The 24472-nt window shown below is 41.4% G+C and overlaps 1 protein-coding gene and 1 long non-coding RNA gene across 3 annotated transcripts; one reads left to right on the top strand and one right to left on the bottom strand.

Annotated features, from left to right (window-relative positions):
• Positions 1 to 1988: 1988 nt before the first annotated feature.
• Positions 1989 to 19916, bottom strand: THAP12 (THAP domain containing 12). 2 transcript variants are annotated; one of them, XM_071433639.1, is made up of 5 exons: positions 19601 to 19916; positions 11021 to 11141; positions 9413 to 9520; positions 8445 to 8481; positions 1989 to 8161 (listed from the first exon to the last, which is right to left on the bottom strand). In XM_071433639.1, exons 1-5 carry the CDS (start codon positions 19687 to 19689, stop codon positions 6216 to 6218), a joined length of 2301 nt encoding a protein of 766 aa, XP_071289740.1. In that variant the 5' UTR covers positions 19690 to 19916; the 3' UTR covers positions 1989 to 6215. The 2 variants fall into 2 exon arrangements, with proteins under 2 accessions (XP_071289740.1, XP_071289741.1); XM_071433640.1 differs by lacking the exon at positions 19601 to 19916 and adding an exon at positions 19113 to 19241.
• On the top strand, positions 19288 to 24030 carry LOC139593041 (uncharacterized). The gene is made up of 2 exons (XR_011680185.1): positions 19288 to 19428; positions 22043 to 24030. It is a non-coding gene; the product is annotated as an uncharacterized lncRNA (long non-coding RNA).
• The last annotated feature ends 442 nt before the right edge of the window (positions 24031 to 24472 follow it).

Below are 24472 nucleotides of genomic sequence, written 5' to 3'. Positions count from 1 at the left end.
GTTGGCCTGAATTTGGGAAGGGGAAATGAAAAAGTGTAAAGTAGGAAAAAATATAGCACATGTAATATCTAATAGCAGAAATGTAGTCCAGTCTGATTTTTCTATTCTCCAGTCCACCATTAAAATGAGTGGATTATCAAAAAGGCAAATTTTGAAATTGTTTGGAAAGATTTAAGTTTCCCAGTATCTACAGAAAGCCACCAGGGGAATGAAATTAAACACCAAGGTAGCTAAACAAGGATAGCCCCAGTGCTCTATTCAGATGCTGAAGTTTGTTCCTGAGATGGAGATTTTCATCCTCCTGTGCTTTTTCCTGCCTTTGACTGTACATTGCAGTCAAGCTCCTTTTTTCCAGCTTGCACTTTTCAAGCTCCTTTCCAGCTCCAGAGAGCGGTAGTGCTAAACAATTTCCAAAACCCACAGCCTTTCAATAGGTCTCCAAAATGGGAAATGTAAAACACAGGCAGCTAAGAACACTGACATTCAAAACACATGACTTCAGAGGGCAGCAAGTTGGGCACAAAACAATGGGGCATGCAGGCACAGAAAACTAGCACCTATATATGAAAAAGACCTGTCCTCCTTGCAGCTCTCTGCATATCAGTCAGCTGTGGAAGAAAAGAAGATCAGTGAGACTTGAAGGACCAAACCAGCAAGGTGCTCAGGAGCTTAGGCATACCTTGGAGAAGCAAATAGGAGAGAAAATGGCTGTGTCTGCATTTTCAGCACTTTTTTTTCCTTGAAGTTTCTCAAGAGGAATGTTGCACTCTCAGATGGAAAACTGCATCCACGTTCTACTGTCTTGTCCTGCCCGAAGGGTGCAAAGCATCTGGACTGACACCACTGCAGGTGGAGATGGAGAAGAGCAGGACTCCATTTTGGTTCTGGTACAGAATTTACACCAGTTTCCAGCATCACACTACCAATGAAATGGTGCCCTTGACCTCTCTCACGTATCTCCCCATCCCTCTCCCAATTCCCTAATGACCCAAATCCATTTTCAGCAGTTCTCCGCTATCTTTCCTTCACCAAGACAGCAAGTGCTTACTGTACAGAAGTGTCTGTGTACAGTAGGAGCTTCCAGGAAATGCATAACTAGGAACAGCTATGAAGACTGAAGTGGTGTTCCAGGAGTAAGACAGAACAAAAAAATCCAAGGTCCTGGTGAGTTCTTTTCTTCAATCTCTGTGTCCTGGTGAGAAGAGATTCTGCAGACTCCTGGCTGCCAGAATCTGCTTGCTAAGAAATCACCCTGAGGTTTGAGGATCATGTAAAAGGTATTCTCTTGCTGATCTGTAGGTTCTTCCAGGGGCAAAGAAAGACCCTCCTTTGCCAAGATCCTCATATGTTTGCTGGCTGAAGAGGTGACAAGCTGAATTTCACTCTTAACAGTGGTGTGTGTGGTCCCAGCAGTCTACAGCTCCAAATGTAGCCTGCCACAGATGATGAGAGACTCTGTGGTCCCCTCTCAGTGAAAAAGATGCCATGAGACACCTGAAACTATTGGCAGATGTGCTGAGCTGCCTCCAGCACGGGCTTTCACAGGGATCTCCATTTTTAAATGTAAATCAGTGTTTCTTAGCACCTTTTAATAAAGCTGAAGCTGCCACAGGCCCCTCTCTTGGGTGCTCTAAGGGAAGCCTGGGCTCCAGCTGGGACTCCATGTGCCAGGCTCAGAGCATGGTATCATAGCAAGAACCCAAGTAGGCACCTTTATAAAATAACTATCTTAAAAAACATCCTTTTATTATAGTGTTGCTCTTTGGAGCCTGTGGCCATGAAGGTTTGAGGGAGGTCTGTAGATTGCTTAGGTGGCCTTGGGGGACAGTAACAGCCATCATCTACTCTGCACCTCAAATTCTACAACTAGAAAACAAATTTCTTCCTAGGATATTTATGTCAGCTAACATGCATGGGAGGGCAGGGGGCATTGGGAGCAACACAAGAGTATTCTTTACTCTTAAGAACACATGAGCAGTCACATGGCCGTTTACTCACTGATACATTTAACTTAGGGACACCACAAAACAGAGGAGTAGGGGATTACAGGGACATCTGCTCTGTCACTGCTGCTTCTCAATCTCCCTGAACAAACTGCACTAGTACTCACATTGACTGCAAGGACACTTTCAGGGATAACTCTTGCCAGGTTAAACAGAAGACCCACAGGCATGGTTTTTAGAAAAAAAGCAAGTTTGCTGCAGGAAAAGAAATAATTAGAAACACTGCACAATGTCAAATGAACAATTACTGTGTCGCAGAACATGCACATTGAATTCTATTTGATTAACAGTGTTATTTTTCAAAGTAAAGAAAGATTATAAAGAGCATGCACATGTTTTGAAACTGATGCAGATGCAGATGTGTTTAAAACTTCTAAAACTTCCAACCCCCTTCTTTTCTTTTTCTTTTTCTTTTTTTTTTTTTTTTTTTTGCTGATGTCTCATTTAGGCAAAATGTTGGGGAGATTCCTATTCCTTGTTGGAACTGTTTTCCTTAGGGAAAGGAGAGAGCACTACAGGTCTGGAGATGACGGAATGTTAAGCTCCTTTGTGATAACAACTATTTTTATTCTAGGTTAGTGGCTGTTTCTTGAAACATACATTAAAGAGATTTATTTTCCTCTGCTTAAGAGTAATTGGGATGTTTCTGGCCACTCTGAGATGTTGCAGTGGTGCACAGAAAGTGATTATGGAAGACAGAATAGTTGCATCTAGAATCCTTAAGTGGTTCTGCTCCTCCACTTCTTTACAGCACAACCTTGGCACCTGAACAAGTGGATATAGGATTTCTGAAGACAATGACAGAAATAACACTACAGGAGACAAAATGATACATGCTCTTTTTCCAAGTATCAATACTGATTTCTAGCAGGAATTCTGTGCATGGGAAAAGGAAATACATTTTGTGTATTAAAACAAGCATTGCTTTTGCAGACCGCGATAGGCTGAGCAGCTATGGAAGTCTACTTTCACCAAAAATTGTATCTGAGCAGCAATACTTACACTAATTGTAAGAGACCAATTACTTCATTACATAGAATGTGCCAAAATGCCAGGTCAAACTAAGGTAACTACCTCACATACACCTTGGAAATATATGCTGCCCTGAATTGACAGACTATTTAAAAACTGCAATTCCCTCTCTCCAGAATCTGTTCAACAAAACAGAATCCAAGTTTATCTTCAGTGATTGTCTCAGTCTCAGACCTGCTGTAGCAAAACTGTGTAACTGGATTACACTGCAGTTGCATTCTTTCTGTGCACCCCTAGAAATCAGATGGGAAACACTGCAGTTTCAGTAAATTGTTTTCCTCCACAGAAACCTCTCCTGTTGAAGAGGCACCTATCATTGCAACCTGCTATGCCTTTGCTCCTCCACATCGCAGACCAATCACAGAATCCCAGAATGACCTGGGTAGGAAAGGACCTTACAGACCATCTCAATCCACCCCCCTGCCATGGGCAGGGACACTTTCCATTAGACCAGGTTGCTCCAAGCCATGTCCAACCTGGCCTTGGACACTTCCAGGGACGGGGCAGCCACAGCTTCTCTGGGTAACCTGTGCCAGTGTTTTACCACCCACAGAGACAAGAATTTTCCCCAACATCTAATCTTAATCACCCTTCTTTTAGCTTTCAGCATCCTACCAAATCATCACCATTCAGATTAACTCCTATGGGTATCAAAAAATCAAGAGATTCCTCACCAACAGGACAAATCAAATTGTAATAAATCAGGAGCTCCCAATTTATTACAGACAAGCTAAATATCTCTGTGAAAGGCAGTTAAAAACCAAAAGATTGAGCCATTTAATTTGCAACACTTATCACAAGCATGTGCCTTCAGCTGAGCTCCAGTAGACACTAAGTAACTTAAGCAGAGTTTTACTGCACTTCCCCTCTTCAATTTGTCTCAGTGCACTGGTTAGAAAGGCCTCATTTACCCAGTCAGAAAGCAGTCTTCAGCTCTTTTGGCCAATTCTATGGTACTGGATTTCAATTTTCCTTCTCTGATTGCACCTGTAAGCCCAGGCTCATTCAACCTCACTTTACTGACACAGGGCTCATGACTTCTGATGTCATGAACACCATGTTGCTCTGTTTAGCAGGGGAACTCACAACTCCAAGATGGGAAATATTTTTAAATTTATTTTATTTAAATTGTAATTGAGATCATTGTTAAAAAGAGCCAATTTTCCATATGACTTTTAATTTTAAAATGTTTTTTAATAGCATTAACCAAGATTTGGGAGCTATTTTCACATACGAGAGGAACAGAGAAAGCTATTAGCTAAAACACTTACTATTAAGACAAGAACTGTAATAACATGAAAGTATGTCAGAAAGCATACACAAATACTACTGGAAAGAAGAGATAATGTTTAGAAAAGGTGGGGTTTTTCCAAATTTGATCTTTTTGTTTTTACTATACCAGAGCTGTATGATTGGAATCGTTCAATTTGCTGTTGCTGGGGGCCTTTCTCACTGCAACTGCAAGGTGCATAAAAGTACTGCAATTTCCCACCTACCCCCAACATAAGAAGGACATGAACTTGGTAATGGGACTGGAGCATCTCCCATATGGAGACAGGACAAGAAAGTCAGGGCTGTTCAGCCTGGAGAAGAGAAGGTTGTGTGGAGACCTCACAGAGCCTTCCAGTATTTGATGGGGCTACAGGGAAGCTGGAGAAGGACTCTGCATCCAGAACTGTAGTGACAGGACAAGGGGGAGTGGCTTTTAGCTAAAAGAGAGGAAATTTACATTAGATAGCAGAGGAAATCCTTGGCTGTGAGGGCAGTGAGGCCCTGGGACAGGTTGCCCACTTCCACTGCCCCATGCCTGGAAGTGTGGCTTAATTGGAGGGAGCTTGGAGCAACCTGGTCTAGTGAAAGGTGTCCCTGCCCATGGCAGGGGGTTGGAAATGGATGAGCTTTAAAGTTCCTTTCAACCTAAGCCATTTGATTTTTAATGTTTGATTCGATAAATAAGTTATAAACCTGTCATGCATCAGGATAGCTCCAAAACTTTACTTTTGAACCATTTCAAATTTCATCTCTTTCTGCCTGATTGTCAGAACTTCTATCAGTAAAAGCACTGTAGTTAGTGCTATCTCAAAATACTTTAAAAAACCTTGCAGAACATGCAGATCAGTGGTACTATCACACAGTTTCCTCTGTCTTCAGAAAATGCCACTCATTAGAATTGCAAAAACAGTGAAGAAAAAATTGCTAAAATAAAAAGGCACCTTTACAGAACATACTTCCAGAGGCACAGCTTTACTAGGAAATCCAATGCTATGTAAAAAGCAATTCACATTTTATTTTAAATTTCCATAAACTGTACAAAAAAGTTTCATTCTCACCAAAAATAACAGCAATATTTCCAATCTTACTTCTAGACAAACAACAAACTCTTATTTTAATCTTTCCAGAGTGAGTTTACAAATAAACGTACTGTAAGATGGATGGTGTTTGTGTCAAAGTTGGGGCAGAGCAAACAGATTTAAACTTTTGTGAAATAAATGTTAAGTTTTTAGTGTCTTTTAAGAACTTAAATACTCCTGCCATGCCTGTTAAGCCTAAAGAAAAAAGTTTTGTGTCTGACACAAAGGAATGTAAACAGTCATCAAGAGATTAAAGAGGTTGACTCTTCCAACAAAACCGTAAATGTACCCCTATATCACTGACATTCACTTTACACCGAGACCTGTCCACAGCATGGGGATCGTGCAATAGCTGAATCCATTCTCCAAAATGCCACTTAAATATACATCAAAGACTTTCTTGAAAGTTTGGGTTTTTAAAAAAAATCCTAAGTAACAGAACTGAAATAGATTATACTCTTTTTAATAGTTTGAATTTCTTTCTTATCCTAATTACTCAGTGAATATGAAACAGCCCCATCAGATCTACAATCATAATGTACTTTTTCCACGATGCAATAAAGTAAAAGAGCACCTAGTTAAGCCAATCAGTTGTAGAAAGCACCTCCGCCAAGAGCATGGGCTTGTGTCGGGCTTGATTTTGTTTGCCAAACACATTTAGTATGGACTAACACCACATAATTTAGGTCTTTGACCACAGCTTGTTCAGCCCAGGGCTTAAAATGAAAACACAATTGCAGTGATTTTTAAAGATTTCACCGGTTTTTCTCCCCAGCTTTGAAACTTAATTAAGAAGAAGCTGTTTACAGATTGGTTAGAGCTTAAAAAGTTAGGCATTATCTGTTACTTCAGAATTGTTTGAAGGAATACAGTCTTGAAATTCCACTTTATCTGGGTAGAGTTTAATGTAAGTGTCCACCATCAAATCTAAGTCATATTTTATGTCAATGTTTATGTTGAGCAAAGCAAGGTTGCTTGACCTTTGCCCTGTCAAGGTGTTTTTCAGGTATGCCTTTAAGCGCTTTCGTCCTAGTCCGTATTTTTCATTCTCCACCTTCATCACTGGAAGTAAGCACAAGACTTTAAGCAATGCATAAACATTAGGGAAAAACTTTATATCAGGCAAGTGAAGTGCTTCATAAATAGTAGCTGGAAGTTCAATATCTTTTCCTCTGTGCTTCCACTTGATTCTCCAACAGTGAAGCTCAGCAGAAAGTGTGTCTGGATTGGGCAAGTCATTTTTGAACATGTCAGCGTGATGCTCCTCAGATGTATTGAATTTGAGCTGTCCCATGACTGAGGGCACTAATGATAAACATTTAAGAGCTTTTAAATGTTGTTCTGAGAAAATATCTTTTAGTTCTTGAATAATATGCTCTACTGTTGGGACACTTAGGATTTCTTTGTAGTAATTTTCTGATGTCATATCAGGGTCGAAGTTCCCCTGTTGTGCCCTGAGAAATTTTCCTGGGAGTTTAATTTGTACATCCAGTTTTGTAGCCAAGTTTGTGGCTTCCTCAAACCAAAATTCATGGTAAACTTCAATATTCTCCATCACTTCATTCAGAGAGTGCAATACTGCTGTTAAGCTGCCAGCTGCAAAGAACACATCTGATGTTTGTCCCTGGAGATTTTTTCCAAATGCTCTTGTAAAAGACAGAACATTTTTCATAATTACAATAGTGACAATGAAATCAAAATCTGTTAATGCACTTGAAAGTACAAATGCTCGACCGACAATGAAGTTGTTCCACCTGACAGAAAAGTCACTGCTCACAGCATCCAAGCACAGCACCAGTGCTTGCAGGAGGTCCACTAATACCTCAAAAGTGTCATGCCTGCCTGTCCACTGAGAACGGCAGATCTTCTTCAACTCATTACCTTTTTCATTATTGTCCTGAAAAAGAGCAGAAATTGTGTTGTCAAGTTCTACTAGTAATTGTGGAGACTGATTAAAAAGACAGCAAACTTCTTCAATTGTTCCTAATGCAATGGAAACACCCACAACAGGAACAGATTTTGCCAGCCAAACATTTAAGGCACATGAGGAACACAGCGTATACACAGCTTGTGGATACTTTTCCAAGAGTCTTGTAGCCACAACTTTCATTTTAGAAGCAAATCCACTGGAGACAATGTAGGCTTGACCCCGACAGTACTCCATGTTTAGACCCCACTTTTCGGTAATAGTTGCGTGGAACTTAACAGCTAAAATTTCAGGATCAGCCTCATATGGTAAAAACCCTATGAATTCTTCTCTTAGATTGTGAGACTCATCAACGAACCTCACCAGCACCGGCAAATGCTCCTCTCCTGCTATGTCCACTACTTCATCGGTGACAATAGAAAAGAAGTGTGAGTCTCTTACTTCCCTCAGTGTCTCCTCTCTAACACAGTTTTCACAGATCTCAAGCATTTGTTTCTGCTGAGTTTTTGAACAATACTCGAGGTTCACTGCAGTCATCTCAAATCGCTTCCTCAGAACTTCATCGCCACCATTTATTCTGTATTCCAGTAGAGCCTGAAAGTTGTCTGAAGTAAAAATGCCTTCTGGAAGTTCATCAATATTATGGCCATCCAATGGAATATTTTGTTTACCCATTAAGATCAAAATTTCAAATAATGATTTAAGGTAATCTTTGTTTTCTCTTTCTTCCAGTGTTAAAGGGACGGTTTTTTCCTCTTGTTCTTCCCCTCCTTCCTCTGAGACAGTGTTTTGCTCATTGTTTTCATTTGATTCTTGAGTTGCCTGTTTCCGTTCAAAAGCATCATCAACTACAAAATGAAAATACTGTAAGTGTCAAAAATAAAATATAACATTTACTTGCCCATTACCTTTAAGTTACCAGAGTCCAGAGAAGAATGTTTCCAGTTTAAAAGTGAATGAGTATTTTGGAAACAATTTAGACTGGCTGGCTGAATCAAGAAGGAACTCAATTATCCTCCTTTTAAACTAATATAAACTAATAGTTATATGTAAACTAATAGTTATGAGTCCTGCATTACCTCATCAGCCTTAGGAAATAAAGTTATTACCTCAATTATTTTTATCACTTACTCTTTTGCTGCTTCAATGTTCTTATTTCATCTTCACTCTTAAAAAAACAAACAAAAAGAATTTATATTGATGACAATGTCTAACATGTGACCTTAAAATATGAACATATCAAGATGAGATACAAATACTGTAGATGAGACCAGTTAACATTTGCCAAAAAGTGCTAGCAATTCTAACACCAGGAGGTTTCTTGAGGTAGTTTATTACAGCCATGACATGTATCCACCAACTACATGAGAACAGTTGTATTAGGAGGTTCTTCAACATGTATAATTATTAGTAAATAGATTCTATTGCAATTTGATAATGTGCTGCCAGTAGACAGAACTATCTTTAACTCCATTTTCAGTCAACAGATGCAACCAAACTCACAAAGAAATTGTCTGAAATTTCAAGTATAAACAGAGATTAGGAGTGGAGTTCCTCTTAATTGTCAGTATACTTATAACCATGGGGACACTTTCTCCCCTAAATGACACACAAGACACAATCCCACAAAAAAAAATTCTCAATCTTGGTTTTATCCACGGATCCTTTTTTCACAACAATAAGCTAAAACAAGAACGTCTGAATTGATTCAGATTTCAGAAGTTAAATAGGTGAACCAAAGATCACAATCAACATGCAGCAAGAATTTTGGGATATCAAGCTTCAGTTGTGTTCAGTTGGCACTGCAGTAACAAGGAAAAGAAAACTATACATTTGACTTGGATGAAAGAATCAGCTCTGGACCAACACATTTAATTTTCCAGATCATTTCTTCAAGATTTCCTTAGATAAAATTTTTATCATGCATTTAACTCATAATCAACAAAAAAGATACAGGAATAGGCAGCATAGAAAATACAAACACTCAAGTGGCTAAATATTTTTATAATTTTAAACATTTTTGTGTAAAAGTTTCACATTAACTTACTTGTCATGTTTTCTTTTAGTAAGAAACCAATAATTTTACATTAAAAACTTACCAGCTCTTTTATCCTTTTCCTATGTCTGCTGTGGGGATTGTTCAGGTGACTTGTAAGGTCAAATATAGTTGGCACAGCGTTATCCCGTAAAACCGTTCTGTATGGGCTCTGTAAGAAAACAGACATTGCCACTAGGGAATTCTTCGAGAAATTTCACACATTGTGCCCTTTTTTTCCCCCTCCTTCTTTTCTTGTTTATGTTATTATTCTGAAGTACTTTGACTTTTTCATGTTACCAAAGAGAAAGCTAAACTATGCAATTTACATTTCAGGGATATCAAGAGAACACTGAAAATAGGAAGACATACTAAGGAAAACTCCAATCCAAACTACAAATCCTTTTTTTTTTAGGTCCCCATTATCTTTATATCAAAGACCCTGGATGCAATAATTTTAATTTACTGCAATATTATGATTTTTTAAAAAATAAACATTCTGGATAAAAAGACATTTATGCATCAGAAAGGAAACATTTTGTTACTATTGTGTTCTGGTTTTAATCATTTATTTCACAATTCTAGAAACATTTCATTGCAAAAATGTTCAATTGCTTCTTTTTGTAGAACTATGAAGTCCACCAAGCACTACTGTGAAAGATCATATTGAGGGAAAATTTATCTGTGAATAAAAAAAAAGAAGAAAGAAAAGACTTCTAGATGATCATGTAAGTACTCCCAGTAAAAAAAAAAAAAACATTTAAAGTAAAATGCTATATTTGGATATACTGTGTTGCCTATACTGGCTAATTTCTACTGAGTACAAAATTGTAACTGATGTCATCTTGTCATTAGATTGAAATACATTTCAAACAAACCCAGTTTCACAGTGTTTCCTTTCAGAGTCATAATTACTTCCAATTTTCACCTGTTTCAGGGATGCTGGCTAATTGGAGACCTCATCACGTGTAATACCACTAGGACTTCAGAGTTTGACCTGCATATTTTAATTATCCTTCATAACTAAAAGATCTGTTTTGCTTATGTACCAGAGTGAAATTCAGCCTAGAAATGAAAACTTCATACAAATTCCCACCCTTTCCTACTCTTAGGCAAGCTGTTAAAATCATATTGTTGACAAAAAGAACTGAAAGCAATTACTTCATTAACAGAAAACAGTGCCTTGACTTTAGCTGGATGAAAATGTAACAGGAAATTATAGCTTGACAGATGTAAAGAGTGTTTAAATCTTGTGGCCACAACAGAGTGTAATTTAACTAAATCACACCATGTACACACTTCAGGAACAGAACATTAATAAGTTTAAATAATTAGAGATACGCAAAATTACACCAAATAAACTTATATAACATTGTAATCTCTAGTGAAACAAGGAAAGCACTGCAGTGAGGGACAGTGTTCAACAAACACAATAAACTGCCAGGAGCAGCACTTTTCTCTCTCCTCTGACTGCTCATCTTCATTACCATTCTCAATGGCTGAGAGCCTGTGTGGAGCCTCAGACAATGGCAGTGATCCCAATTAAGACTAAGAAATTAATTTTCCTAGGGACGAATTACCCAGGAGCTGAAAGATTAAAAGGCAGCATTCTGGTGAAAAATGTCAGTCACATTTTGCAAGAGGCAGTTAAAAAATGCTTGCTTTTACTTACACTTCTGCATATCATAGAAGTCTCAAAATGTTTAGCACACAATCTGTAATGCTTGTTGAGTTGATCTGGAGTTTTATCTTCTAAATCTGCCCTTCGGCAGTTCTCTACCCATCTCTGACATCTGCATGTAAGGAGAAGAATTAGATAATCTTAGGATAAAACAAAATCCTTACAATTTCAAACCATACTCAAAACTGGCACACAAGTGAGTGCAAGTGACCTTGATACGAGGCTTGGGAAAGTTCTTTACAACTTCCTTTGGAACATCCCATCAAATTTTTGCAAAATCACTTTTTCTGCTTTTGCTCACCACTCAACATCACCCCATCAAATTCAGGAGTCTTTTCCTTTAATTTATATATTCTTGCCTTTGTCATGCACACACACACACACACACAGAGAAGACTGTAGCACAGTTGCTCATGAAACTTAACTATTTAATTCTAAAGAATTTGCTCTTAAAAAAGAAAAATTAAAAACCAAAGAGATGTGCTTGTAGTCTGAAGTCATAACGTTTTCTAGGCAGTTTTTAAGATAGCTGTCTTTTCCACCTCCCTCCAAAATACAGTATTCTTCTTATTTACTGTGCTCACTGGGGGAGTTTAGAGTAGATTTATGAAAGTGAAATAATAACAATAGAAAAGCAACCATTCCACAGACAGTGCTTCCATGCCCAAAGAAAGTTCTCCTTAGATTTCTATTTTTACATGTATTTACTTTTCCTTTGGATTAGTTCTCCAAGATATAGCACAAGAATAAAGAAATATTTCCTTTACTGACAGAACTCCATTTAGGTATGCAAGAGACAGTCTCTTCTGGTGAGTAAACCACTTGCAGTAATTGATGCAAATGCAGTAGTCAGCTTCAACTTCCCCTAATGGGGTACACGCCATCACTCTCTGAGCAACAAAGTAACTTCTCCTGTTGCTAGAAGTTAGAATAAAGCAATTTTACTATTACTTTTGACTGCAAACATGAAATCATGGTTTATAGCAGTAAGGAGGGAGAAAAACAACTAGTGATTACTCAACAATATAAGAATAAAGGCTGTCTTGTCAGATGTTTTGGTGGGCAGCCCAGATGAGGAAATCACAGGTCTGAGTGGATTCACCTCTACTTTAGCTCAGTAAAGGGCAATTGTGCAGATGAAAGAGGGGAATTTGATTCTGATCTCTGCTGGCTGAACCATTTGCAAATCTCAATTTTTTGCTCATGCAAAATATTAAAATAACAGTGATGGCAAATGCCATAAATCAAAATAATTTCTAATATTGCTCTTGGAGATCCATACAGAGTATGCTTAGTAACGACTTAAAATAAGGAAAGAAAACAATGTATTAAAAAATCTGATTTTTTGGCACAACAGATCTTGCACTCTTGCCTTGGCAGTGCAATCAACCCAAAAAGAGAACAGGGGAGCTTTCTTCACTTAATCAAATGATATAAACACTCTTTTAAAGTGGGAGACCTGTAGCATGTAAATTATATTGACTCTGTCTCTCAGACTTTCTCAGTGGGTGTTAACTACTAAACAACTCATTAAATGTGATCACAGAGGCTGATCAGCCTCCTCTATAGTTAGTGGGGTGGGTTTCAGTCCACAGAAAGGGCCTGACCCCATGGTCTTACCTGCTTCTCTCAGTGATTCAGGGAGGCTGACAAACACTGAGAGAGAGCAAAGCCAGAGTTCCTCACATCATGTTAACTCCCCTGAATCACCTCCTGGCAATCACAGGGACACAAACTGGTGGCAAGAATGGTGCATTCAGAACTGGCACACAGTTGACAAGGGCAGGCAAACATCAGCCTGAATTCTTTGGCCAACCGAAGAACCTCAGTAGGTACTTAATAAGTACTACTCAGTAATAGTCAAGGATCAGATCAGTGACAGCAAGAGATACCACCAGCTCTTCAGAGGGGGCTTACTCAAAAATGATCTCACACAGATTTCATTAACCACCCAATACTCCTTTCCTGATGCTGTAAGTTTTAGCTTTCATATTATGCAGATTCTGTACTGCATTAGTATATACTGAACTTCATATAAAGTGTTAGCAAGTTCTCCTCACAGTTTCGTTAGACAAAACAATCCCTTTCCAGCCTGAGAACCAAGGACACCATTGCAGCTTCAGGCCCAAAAAGTATAAACAACAGCAAAATGAGGAGAGCAATCTGGGAAGATGGGACTTCATAACCTGAAGCTGTAATGCGACAATTAACACTAATATGCAAATGGACCAAAACTTACAAAAGTGTGAAAACATGTGACCTCTTGTCCAACATGGGTGTAGCCTCGGCCAGGCTCTTGTATTGCCCAAGGTGTACCCTTTGAAGGCCTTTTAATTAAATATCTACTTTATTCCTTTAACACTGTCTAACCTCTGTTCTAGGTAGCCTCTCAAGGCATCATTTCCTTACAAAGTTCTTCAACAGTTGCACAAAAACTGCCTGTGACTGCTGCCTTTTGTGCTGAAGTAAACACTACCTGTGATACCAAATTATTTTTGCCTGTTATCTTTTATATAATCTCTGTATTCTTACACATATATTTGTAACTTTGTAGCCTATTGTTCTATCTGCAGCTAGTTTTCCCAGTACTTTACACTAGCTTTTCCCTAGGAAGAAAAAGCCCCACATTCCAAGGCCTCCTATCCTATCTTGGCTCTGTCTGGGAACCAAGGCAAAAAAAACAGCTCTTCAAGACACATTTTCACAAACAACATTTAGTTCCCATCTAAGGAAGACGGGGGGGAGGGCGTGGGTAGGATTCAGAGAGGGTTTTACTGAGGGAAATGGCATCACCTCTTAAATCTCTAGTTGGTGATTTTTTTCAATTATACTGATTTGCTAAACTTTTAAGACTGTATTCACCCCATGGGGGGAAGGCATTTTGTGGACATTTTTCCACATCTGCCCCTGGAGGCCTCCAATGAAGACCAGCCTTTGTGTTACCTCCTATACTAATATTATCTCAGGGTTATGTTGTTTTATTTCTAGGTTCTTTAAGACATCACCTGAGCACATGATAAAAAAAAGCCCTCGGTATTCAGAGCCCTCATCTGAGGATCATAACTACACAATCCTAGAGGTTTGGGTTGGAAAGAACCTTACAGCCCATCTTGTTCCAGGCCCTGCCATAGGCAGGGACACCTTCCACTAGACCTGGCTGCTCCAAGCCCCATCCAGCCTGGCCTTGAACACTCCCAGGGATGGGACAGCCACAGCTTCTCTGGGCAACCTGTGCCAGGGCCTCGCCATCCTCACAGGGAGGAATTTCTTCCCAATACCTAATCTAAACTTCCCCTCTTTCATATCATGGATCAGACATGGGCACCAAGCTTCTCAACCCACTGGAGCAGCATATCAGCAACCAGAGTTCTAGAAATTTAGGAAGCTCTAATGGCAAAGGCTGAAATGTTGACATTCTCTCAGGTAGCTACAGGACTAAAAGGAGATGACAGGTTATATGACTGAACTCAAACATGAAAACTCCATCTGAGTCTGAATTCAGCCCTTCAGTCTCACTGTGAGTTTGGTTCCAAATACAACACACTCTCTGAGGAATGGAATAACAAAGCAAAAGGAAGTCAGACCCCTGAGATCACCCACTTATAGCTCTGCATGGTATTATCCAAGAAGCAACTAGAAAGATCTTTGAATAAAATTATGTATTAACTTTTATCAAATCTTTCAGTATTCAACTATTTCTGCATGAGAAAACAGGCTTATGGAGCTTGTGAACTCCTTATGCAAAACCTACATCCACAAGACTGCCCTGAGTCTTACTACTCAACTCAATGGGATGCTGTAGCAGCAGGGAATAATTCCTATGTTAAAAGCAATAGCAGCAACAGCAATTACCACGAAAAGGAGCAAACTTGGGTCCAAGTCACTCAACAACCATGTATACATGAAATGAACCTGATTCTTAAACATGCTTCACAAGCATCATCCCCACAAAGAGCATATAGTTGTGAATAAATTGTTTTAAATACACATATTATTTTGAGATTTTTTTTAATCCAGAACATTTCCCATTCCCTTCAACAGTGAGCTGCATCATGATGTGCTCAGGTAGTGTTTCACTTCAGCCACCCACGGGGAAATATGCATGATCAGTCTCTAGAGAGCTTGGATCTAATCCCATTCTCCAATGGATCCTCATACATGAATGGCAAATGACACACAGGCTACACAGGAATGAGAAATTTGCAGTGCATAAAGCAGAACCTCTACAGCCCTTGGTGAATGCCCAAGAGGCTGAATTAACTTGCATTAGGAAGAGAGATGTAATTTGTGGAGATGTAATTAATGAGTGACTATACTAATTCTAAATAAGCTTTTGGAGAGTGTCATACATCTACACTACTGAAGGAACCACAGTTCTTTACTGAAAAGAATGTATCTAATGGAACTGAAATACAAGTGCTGCTGGAAGCTACAAGAGAAACCACTTTAGTACACTGTCCAGCTCATACCAAAGGCTCCTGTTAAACAAAGAAATAATAAAACTGCTCAAACTTGTAGTCAGGTAGATTGTAAAAGGCCTGGAGTTTAGGAGCAGTACTATGGGATAGCAAGATATTGGAAATAACTCTCACCAACCTCTAGAGTGGTCATCAACAGGAATAGTGCTTGGCATAGAATTATATCCAGGACCAGCCTCTTAGAAAATAAATGGTTGGAGACAACTTCATACAAAATAATAAAAAATAAATAAAACAAAATACAGCTACATGACATACAATCTGGAGAAGAAGGATTAACTAAGGTATTTTCAGTAAAATCCAAATTGGAAGTTAAATAAGAAGGACCATATACTGCCATTTACTATTTGCTGTAAGTTTTAGGTAAGGAAACTGGATACACCATACTCACATCAAACAAGTAGTGGATGATCAACCAGTTGATTGTGATTTTTTATTGGTAATCATTTAAGTATTTGTGCACAGGAATCTCTAATGTTATACTCTACCTTATGGTAATCCTGTTAGTTTTGTTACATTTGTACTTGGAATGATGCTGTACATAAGGGCAGCACTCACAGACTGGGTGCAGAGTCTGTAGGGATATAAAAGCCCAGGGATTTCTTGGTTCAGGGTCAATCCCCAGAGTCATCAGCTCAAGCTGTTACCACGTTATGATTAAAGTGCTGAAAGGAACCAGACATCTGAGACTGCTACAGAAAACCCAGAACCCAGGGTGGAGGCTGAAAGGGAAACTTGTCTGCCACCATGAGACATGTCCAGGGCACTCTGTTTCACCGGAGCCACCTGCCCTGGAGGGGCTTTGCTCATAGCAATTAAAGGCACTGGGCTGTGCAAAGGGACTCCCAGTGTGGCTCCTGAATGGTCAGGCAGGAAAGTTTTCCTTCATACCTCTTAGGCATTGCTCATTAGCTTTTAAGAAGGTTTTCTTCAGTCACAAACTTTCTATTTTTAGAGATCTGCTGACATCTCATGGAAGCTGAAATGGCATTTTACTGAGTTGCTGCTAGAGTATACATTACCTCACTACTGGTCAACTGCAGCAGAACAGCATCTCTTTGCTTAAGAAGTATTTTGTTCTAAACAAACACTCATACCTCAACTGCAACTTGAGCCACCATGATGAGCAGAGCCACAATCACAGATGAGAGTTAAACAAACATATCTTACTGTGAGGATCACTGCCTAGACTGCATAAAACTGTAAACCTTATGGAGGTAGCAGAGGCTACTTACACTAGTTTGATATGAAAAGACAATATACCACCCATTAAATACTGGTGGTTCTTCTCCAAAGGCTAATCTCTGAACCCTTTATCTTCTCAAGAAGCCAAAATGAAAGAAGGTAGTCTTAGCAGGTTAGCTCTCACTGACTTCCTAACACCTGAAAGATCAGACTTGGAATGTCTAACTGGAACTGCTTAGCACTGAGCTGAGAAAACATTAAAGGAAATTACCCAGCTATTATGGAAAACACGGAAAACAGTAAAGTAGCAGAAACAATTTACCCAGACTGCACATTTTCCATCAATGATTTTTTTTAATTAAAATTTATTTTAAGATGTATTCTAACAACTTTATTTTCAGCTTTCCCACTGTAAGCTGCCAAGTGCAAATAACATTTTGAGACAATGCACTTTGCTCACCATCCCAATCTGACCTACAAAAGTGAGAGCAAGCAGTACAAGGAACATATTTTCATTTCCATCTGTAGACCAACCTACAGAATAAAACATCCTCAAGTCTGTAAAACCAAAAGGATGCACAAATTTATCAGTCTCTAAATGCTCTTGGTAAAATAGAATACATGATCAAATTTGGACAGAAAGTTGTAAAATATTAAGGGGGAAACTTATAGAGAACTTAGAACATCATCTTTGTCACTGACTGCTTTTAAGAGTACAAAGGTGCTATAAACAGTTTATGTATAGTTTCTCCTTCTCCTGCCCATCTTGTGAGACCCCATCTGAAATACTGAGTATAGTCTGCCCCAATATAAAGACAGACATGGAGATGTTGGACCAAGTCCACAAAGTTGGCAAGAGGACTGGAGCATCCCCCGTATGGAGGCAGGATGAGGAAGTAGTTGGTGGCTGTTCAGCCTGGTTGTGTGGAGACCTCACAGCACCTTCCAGTGTCTCAAGGGGCCTTACAGAGGAGAGGAACTCTGCATCAGGAACTGTAGTGACAGGACATGGAGAAATGCCTTCAAACTGTTAGAGGGGAAATTTAGGTTAGATACATGAAGGAAATTTTTTTACAGTGAGGATTTGGAGGACCTGGCATAGGTTGCCAAGAGAAGCTGAGGTTGCCCCATTCCTGGAAGTGTTTCAAGGGTTGGCTGGGAGAAAAGTGATGTAGTGGAAGGTGTACCTGCCCACGGCTTGGAATGAGATGAGCCTTAAGGTTCCTTCCAACCTAAACTATCCTAAAGTTTATAAAATAGTTTTAAAAAAATTAATATTTAAAATGTAATCATTTAGTCGCACACCTTGAACTACCTCTCTGCACTGCTACCACAGAAAACACTCATTCAAAATGTCCTTTAATAAAAAAAAAAATTATAAACTGCAGAGGGTATTTTCTTCATACAGCAAACTACTGAGGAATTCTGTACAGCTTGATGTGACTCACATTTTACAGCATGGACCTCTTACAAATTAAGACTGAAGCTCAGACATTGCCAACACAAACTGCAGACATTTCTTTGTGTGAGATCTTAAGGGGCTCACAGGACAGATGGCAGAAAGAGACAACAGTAAGAACAAATCATGAAAATGAAATAATAAGAGTAGGTAAGCAAGCACTTTTATTTCAGTTCTTATTAAAGCAAGAGTATATAGAATATGGATTGTATTACAATATCTTGCATGTACTAGACATCAAGAGGTCTGGATAGCCTTTACAGCAAGGCCTTGCATTCATCCAGGAGAACTTCATAACATATCCAAAATCACAACTTTAGAGAGCAGCTTCTACCAATATAAGCTTTTTGCATCTTCATTTGAAATTGCTTGGAGGGTCTGTTTCCTTAGAAAATACTACATCTGCATAATTCCCATGGGGTTTTGATTTTTCCAAAACTCAGGTCAAGCAGCTTCAAGGAAGGAAGGAAGTAAATATCACGTATAAATCATGAAAAGCCCAGCCTTAACTATCGACTGTTAGAAAAGAGGTAACTGATATTGCCCTATGCCTATGCCCCCTTCAATATTGTGAGCATCATGTTAAATCAAGTGATTTTAAGAGTGTCATCTCAATTTAAGGGTGAACCTTTACATGGGGGTTTCTATGTCTGTGTATACTATTTATTTTTCGTAGTATTTTTCACTGTCTCTCACTCACACACTTTTTACTCTACCAGTACACCAACCCTGCTTTTCACCCATTGGGAATTTCTCCCATCACCTCTGCGGTCGGTCATGACGCTTTGCCACCATCCCAGTAATCCCGTGACAGTTCCTCCCGTCGCAGGAGTGCCCCATTTGCCACGCACACACCACATCGCCTAATACACACAGCAGGACTGATAGCAGGACTGATGGACCTTCACTGCCTGAGCCAGCGCTGAGCCTGCGCGGGCTCCCACAGTGCAGGGCTCCCTACCTGAGCCCACAGCTCCGGCACCCCTCCAGTTCCCCACATCCTCACAGCCGTACACACCATGGCACCACCCCACTGACGGCCCCACCCCGCTCTCGGCCAGGTGCTCTCTTCCCTCCGCATCGCGGAGCGGCGCCGCCGCCGTCCCCACCACTCCCCCGAGGGGCGGCAGCCGCAGCCGCCGCCGCCCCGGCGCAGGCGCAGCCGCCCGCCCGCCTCCCGCCGCCACCGCCCGGAGGGTCCCCCGGCCCCGCCCCGCCGCAGCGAGCGCGGCCTCCGCAGGCACCATCGGAGGTCCGGGCGCCCGCCGGCCCCGCGGGTAAGGAGGCAGGCGCGGTGAGGGAGGCGCGGGGCAGGCAGAGCGGGCAGGGGGAAGGGAGCCGGCTCTCCGCACGATGTCTCCTCAGACAGGCAGCGCTGTGCGCCGGCGGGGCCTGAGGGGGAGAGCCGGGCGCGCCTCCCCCAGCCCGCCCCTCCCGCGGTGGTCTCACCTGGCCGGATCGCGGGGGAAGCGGAAGAAGGCCAGGTCGGACTGGGTGCTCTTGCGGGTGCAGTTGGGCGCCGCGCAGAAGTTCGGCATGGTTCCCCCGGCCGGCGCCGCTGCCCCTTTAAATCGGCGGGCCGGCGGGAGGGGGGCGGGGGGGGGAGGGTGCGTGTGTGGGGTGGAGGAGGAGGAGGTGGCGGCGGCCGGAGGGGAGGCAGGGCGGGAAGCGGCTCCACAGTGCTGTGAGCGGCCGGGAGGATTCAGCGCCGCGCTCCGCCGGGCCGGGGCCACCTCCTTCCCACACTGCACCGCGCGCGCCCGCGGCGGGCACGGCCCTGCGCGTGCGCGCGAGCAGCGGGCACGGCGGGGGCGCGCATGCGCGAGGTGTCGGGGTCTGCGTGGGAATTGCACCGTGCGTGTGTGAAACCGCGCTTGTCTGTCACACACCGTGCGTGTGTGAAACCAGGTGTGTGTCTGTCACACACCGTGCGAGTGTCCATCACACCGTGCGTGTGTGAAACCGCGCTTGTCTGTCACACACCGTGCGTGTGTGAAACCAGGTGTGTGTCTGTCACACACCGTGCGAGTGTCCATCACACCGTGCGTGTGTTAACCGCGCTTGTCTGTCACACACCGTGCGTGTGTGAAACCAAGTGTGTGTCTGTCACACTCCGTGCGAGTGTCCATCACACCGTGAGTGTGTTAAACCAAGTGTGTGTCTGTCACACTCCGTGCGAGTGTCCATCACACCGTGTGTTAAACCAACTGCGTGTCTGTCACACACCGTGCGTGTGTTCATCACACCGTGAGTGTGTTAAACCAAGTGCGTGTCTGTCACACTCCGTGCGTGTGTCCGTCACACCGTGCGTGTGTTAACCGCGCGTGTCTGTCACACACCGTGCGTGTGTCCATCACACCATGAATGTGTTAACCGCGCGTCTGTCACACACCATGAGTGTGTCCATTACACCGTGTGTCCGTCACACCGTGCGTGTGTTAAACCAAGTGTGTCTGTCACACACCGTGTGTGTGTCCATCTCACCATGTGTGTGTTAAACCAAGTGTGTGTCCGTCACACACCGTGAGTGTGTCCATCACACCGTGCGTGTGTTAACAACGTGTGTCTGTCACACCGCGCATGTGACCATCACACCGTGTGTGTGACCATCACACTGTGCATGTGTTAACCGCATGTGTCTATCACACCATGTGTGTCCATCACACCATGTGTGTGTGTTAACCATGTGTGTCTGTCACACACCATGCATGTGTCCATCACACCGTGTGTTTCACCATCACACTGTGCATGTGTTAACTGCATGTGTCTATCACACCGTGTGTGTCCATCACACCGTGTGTGTGTGTTAACTGTGTGTGTCCATCACACACCATGCATGTGTCCATCACACCGTGCGTGGGTCCATCACACCATGCGTGTGTGTTTACGGTGTGTGCATATTTGTCACACCGTGCGTGCCACCCCATGTGTGTGGCTGTGTGACACCGCTAGGCATTACGCCGTGTGTGTGTGTGTTTCACCGCGTGTGCAGCACGCTGTGTGCACAGGCTATGCCGTGCGTGTGTTACACCGTGTGTGTGTGTGTTACAGCGTGTGCATACTTTTTACACCATGCATGTAACACCACGTGCATGTGTTGCACCGTACATGTGATGCCACATGCTCGTGTGTGACACCAAGTGTGTGTGCACATGTTAGAGTGTGTATATTGCACTTTGTGTGTGTTACGCTGTGTGCATACTTGTTACAGCGGGGGTGTAACGCCCACATGTGTGTTACAGCACATGCATGTGTTGCACTGTACATGTGATGCCATGTGCTCGTGTGTGATGCCAAGTGTGCGTGCACATGCTACAGCGTGCGTGTGTTACACCGTGACCACTCCAAACCCAGTGTAGGAGGGGGGATCATAACATTTTTTGTACAGACAAGCACTTTTCTCTCCTCTACAGCTTTTTCTTCTCCAGTCCAGCTTATTCATGCCAGCCTGGTCTCCCTGCTCTCTCCTTCCATATTATCCCTTTTTCTTCATTCATGTATTTGCAGCCCTACATAGTTTTCTCATCTAACCCCCACTCTCCAAGTACCTCCCATTCCCCCATTAATTCCATGACTGGTTTCTCCCCTCTCTTTGCTCACAGCTCCTGGTCACCAGCCACAGGTCTCCAGCCCTCCAGCTGACCTCATTGTTACAGTTCTGATCATTTGGGACTAAGTTTCCCTTAGTTTCCTTCCCTGAGGAAACTCAGAGAGGGGTGAATGGAGCAGGGCAGGGCTGGTGTGCCTTTGCCTAGGGCTGGTGTGCCTTTGCCTAGGGCTGCTTCCTATCTGTATATGAGCTACACTGTGTCTGCTTTAACACCAGGCATAGGGTGGACATCGAGGTGGTAATGGTGTTCTTTTGTCTTATTTTCTTTTGTTTGCTTCTAGGAGGATGTTGTCACGCTGCAGCCTGATGGATGATCCCACACAGACCCAGTGAATCAATTAGGTTGGAAAAGACTTCTGCAATCACTGAGTCCAGCCCATGATGGATCATAACCTTGTCAACTAGACCACAGCATATCCAGGCTTTCCTTAAATATCTCCAGGGATGGTGACTCTACCACCTCCCTTGGCAGGCCCTTCCAATATCTAATCACCCTTTCTGTGAAAAAAAATTCCTCCTGATGTACAACCTAAACCTTCCCTGGCACAGCTTAAGACCCTGTCTTCTCATCCTGTCGCTGGTTGCCTGGAAGAAGAGGCTAATCCCCACCTGGCTAAACCTCCTTTCAGGTAGTTGAAGAAATAATGGTGAAAGCCACAAGCTTTTCAAGTAAGGAAATAATTAATAGAGGTTGTACTGGTCAGAAGACATTATTAGGTAAAAATAAAATAAAGCTTAGAAAAAAAACAGGATACAGAAAACTGGATGGTAGGAAGTGGGTAAGGGCTCCCTCACCAAATATGTCCTGTTTAAAAGTAGGTAGAGCACCTGTGAAATTAAAAATGCTGATGGCAAGTGATGATTGTTTCAGGTGTAATACTGCTGTAGTTTTAAGAATTCAGCTGTGATACACCCTTTATGTATCTTCACATAAAAAGTCCTACTGTCCTGGAGATGTGCTGGGTGTATAAGTTTTCAAAAAAGTGCATAAAGGAAAAATAACAAAAAACCCCTACTTATTTGATTCCTTTTGAGCTTCAAATATTTTAAGCTTTCTTTGTTTAGTATGAGCAGGATTAAAGTTGTCTTTTACATGAGGAAGTCTTGTCATCAAGTATTCCTGACCAATCATAATAACATCTGCTTGAATTGTTTGCCTGAATTCTACCTTGGATATGTAGCTGAAGTAGTTTTGAGTAGTCATTTAAGCTAATACTAAAGAAAACTGCTGCACCCCATTGGTTTGACTTTACTTGGCAGTCACCAACATTCATGGACACTGAACTGTATAAATGTGTTAATCAGATAAGTAATCTTTTTTAAAATAAACTCAGGTTAGATTTAGTCCAGATAACTGCCATCTGATCTGTGGTGCAGGTTGCATAAATAAATGTTCATGCTGATACAAGGAAACACAATAAAAAAGAGAGCAGGATCATTTTCAATTGTAGCAATAGTATAGGAGCGTGATTGCATAATGTTAGAGTGAATTTTAAAACACTGAAAATTTGTTTCAGTAGGAAAAAATTACTTCTCACATAACTAATAAGAAAGTTGTATGTTCTGCCCAATATTGAAAGACCTTTTCACCTCCAAATTGCTTCACGAAACAGAAGTACTGGCATGCTAAACTCCTTTCTGGGGCTCTGAGCAAGCCAGACTAGAATGGCAATATTAAAATTAAATTAGCCATTGCATATATTTCTGAGCTGCCACTTCTGACCAAAGTCTCCATTGATATTGGTTGTATCATTTGAAGGACTATACAAGTATGTTGTGGCTGTTACCCTCTAGATAGGTGTATATTTGCATAGGAGCTATCGAAATGAAATGAAATTAAATTAAATTAAATTAAGGCAAGGACTTGTTTATAAAGTGGACTTACTGAGGTCTGCTGGATGGTGGTTTTTATGTGGACATTATTCTTAAGTGCTTTCTACATAATGGAAAGAAAATAGACCTAATAGTTTTCAAAACCCAGTAGTGATACTAGAAGCACTTTCTTTAAAAATAAAATTTAGTTTACATTACTACTTATTTGGAAATTTCAAAAATTATCTTCTGTTGTAGAGTGCAGAAATCCATGAAAGTGTTCTTCTTGCACAGTAGCCTCTGAAGTGTACATATATATTTTAAATAATCCTCTTGATTATTCAAGTCTTATTCACAGTATGTTTCCAAGTGTGTCTATTGAACATTTAACAGGGATTATATACTGTATTAGTGTTGAACATATAAGCAGTATTCTAATAAACTATTCTTAAAGGAATTTTGTGTGTTAGTGTTGCTTTTCTCTGTGTTTTCAAAGGTTAGTTGTATCTTAAATACAGGATTCCCTTTCACATAATAGTGGGTATAAAATAACTTCTTCTGTTTGCTTCTGGAAATGGACTGTGTTTCTTTCCCAAGGTGAAAGTTCATATGCCTTAATTTTCTGAGAGTACTGTTAGTGTGACAGAGTACACCTGCAGGTTTCCTTCTATGAAAAATTTATTTGCAAGAGAATATTTAGAGTCTGAAATGCTTCCATGATTCTTGTTACTGCTACATTTCTTTTCCAAGCCTTACAGCCCTATTGGGATAACCCGGGTGTAAGACCTAAATGGACATCAGGTTAATCCCACAGAGCTAGTTTTGTAGATTTGTATCCAGAAGTATCTATGCACAATAACTCTGTGAACCCCAACTCTGTCCACAGGTTTCACAGAATC

This window comes from Agelaius tricolor, unplaced genomic scaffold, assembly GCF_023055355.1.
Source record: "Agelaius tricolor isolate 1412-34295 unplaced genomic scaffold, bAgeTri1.0.p SCAF_9, whole genome shotgun sequence".
NCBI classification, from domain to species: domain Eukaryota; kingdom Metazoa; phylum Chordata; class Aves; order Passeriformes; family Icteridae; genus Agelaius; species Agelaius tricolor.
The sequence above is the reverse complement of the archived record's forward strand: the minus strand, read 5'-3'. Positions and strand labels throughout refer to the sequence as shown.

Bases quoted from the DNA above. Each gene is read 5' to 3' on its own strand.
- THAP12 (XM_071433639.1), bottom strand. From the start codon at position 19,689: ATGCCGAACTTCTGCGCGGCGCCCAACTGCACCCGCAAGAGCACCCAG. The intron at 9,521-11,020 runs GTAAGTAAAAGC...GTTTTCTTACAG, and splicing joins CTTCTATGATATGCAGAAGT to AGCCCATACAGAACGGTTTT. The intron at 8,162-8,444 runs GTAAGTGATAAA...TTCATTTTGTAG, and splicing joins AACATTGAAGCAGCAAAAGA to TTGATGATGCTTTTGAACGG.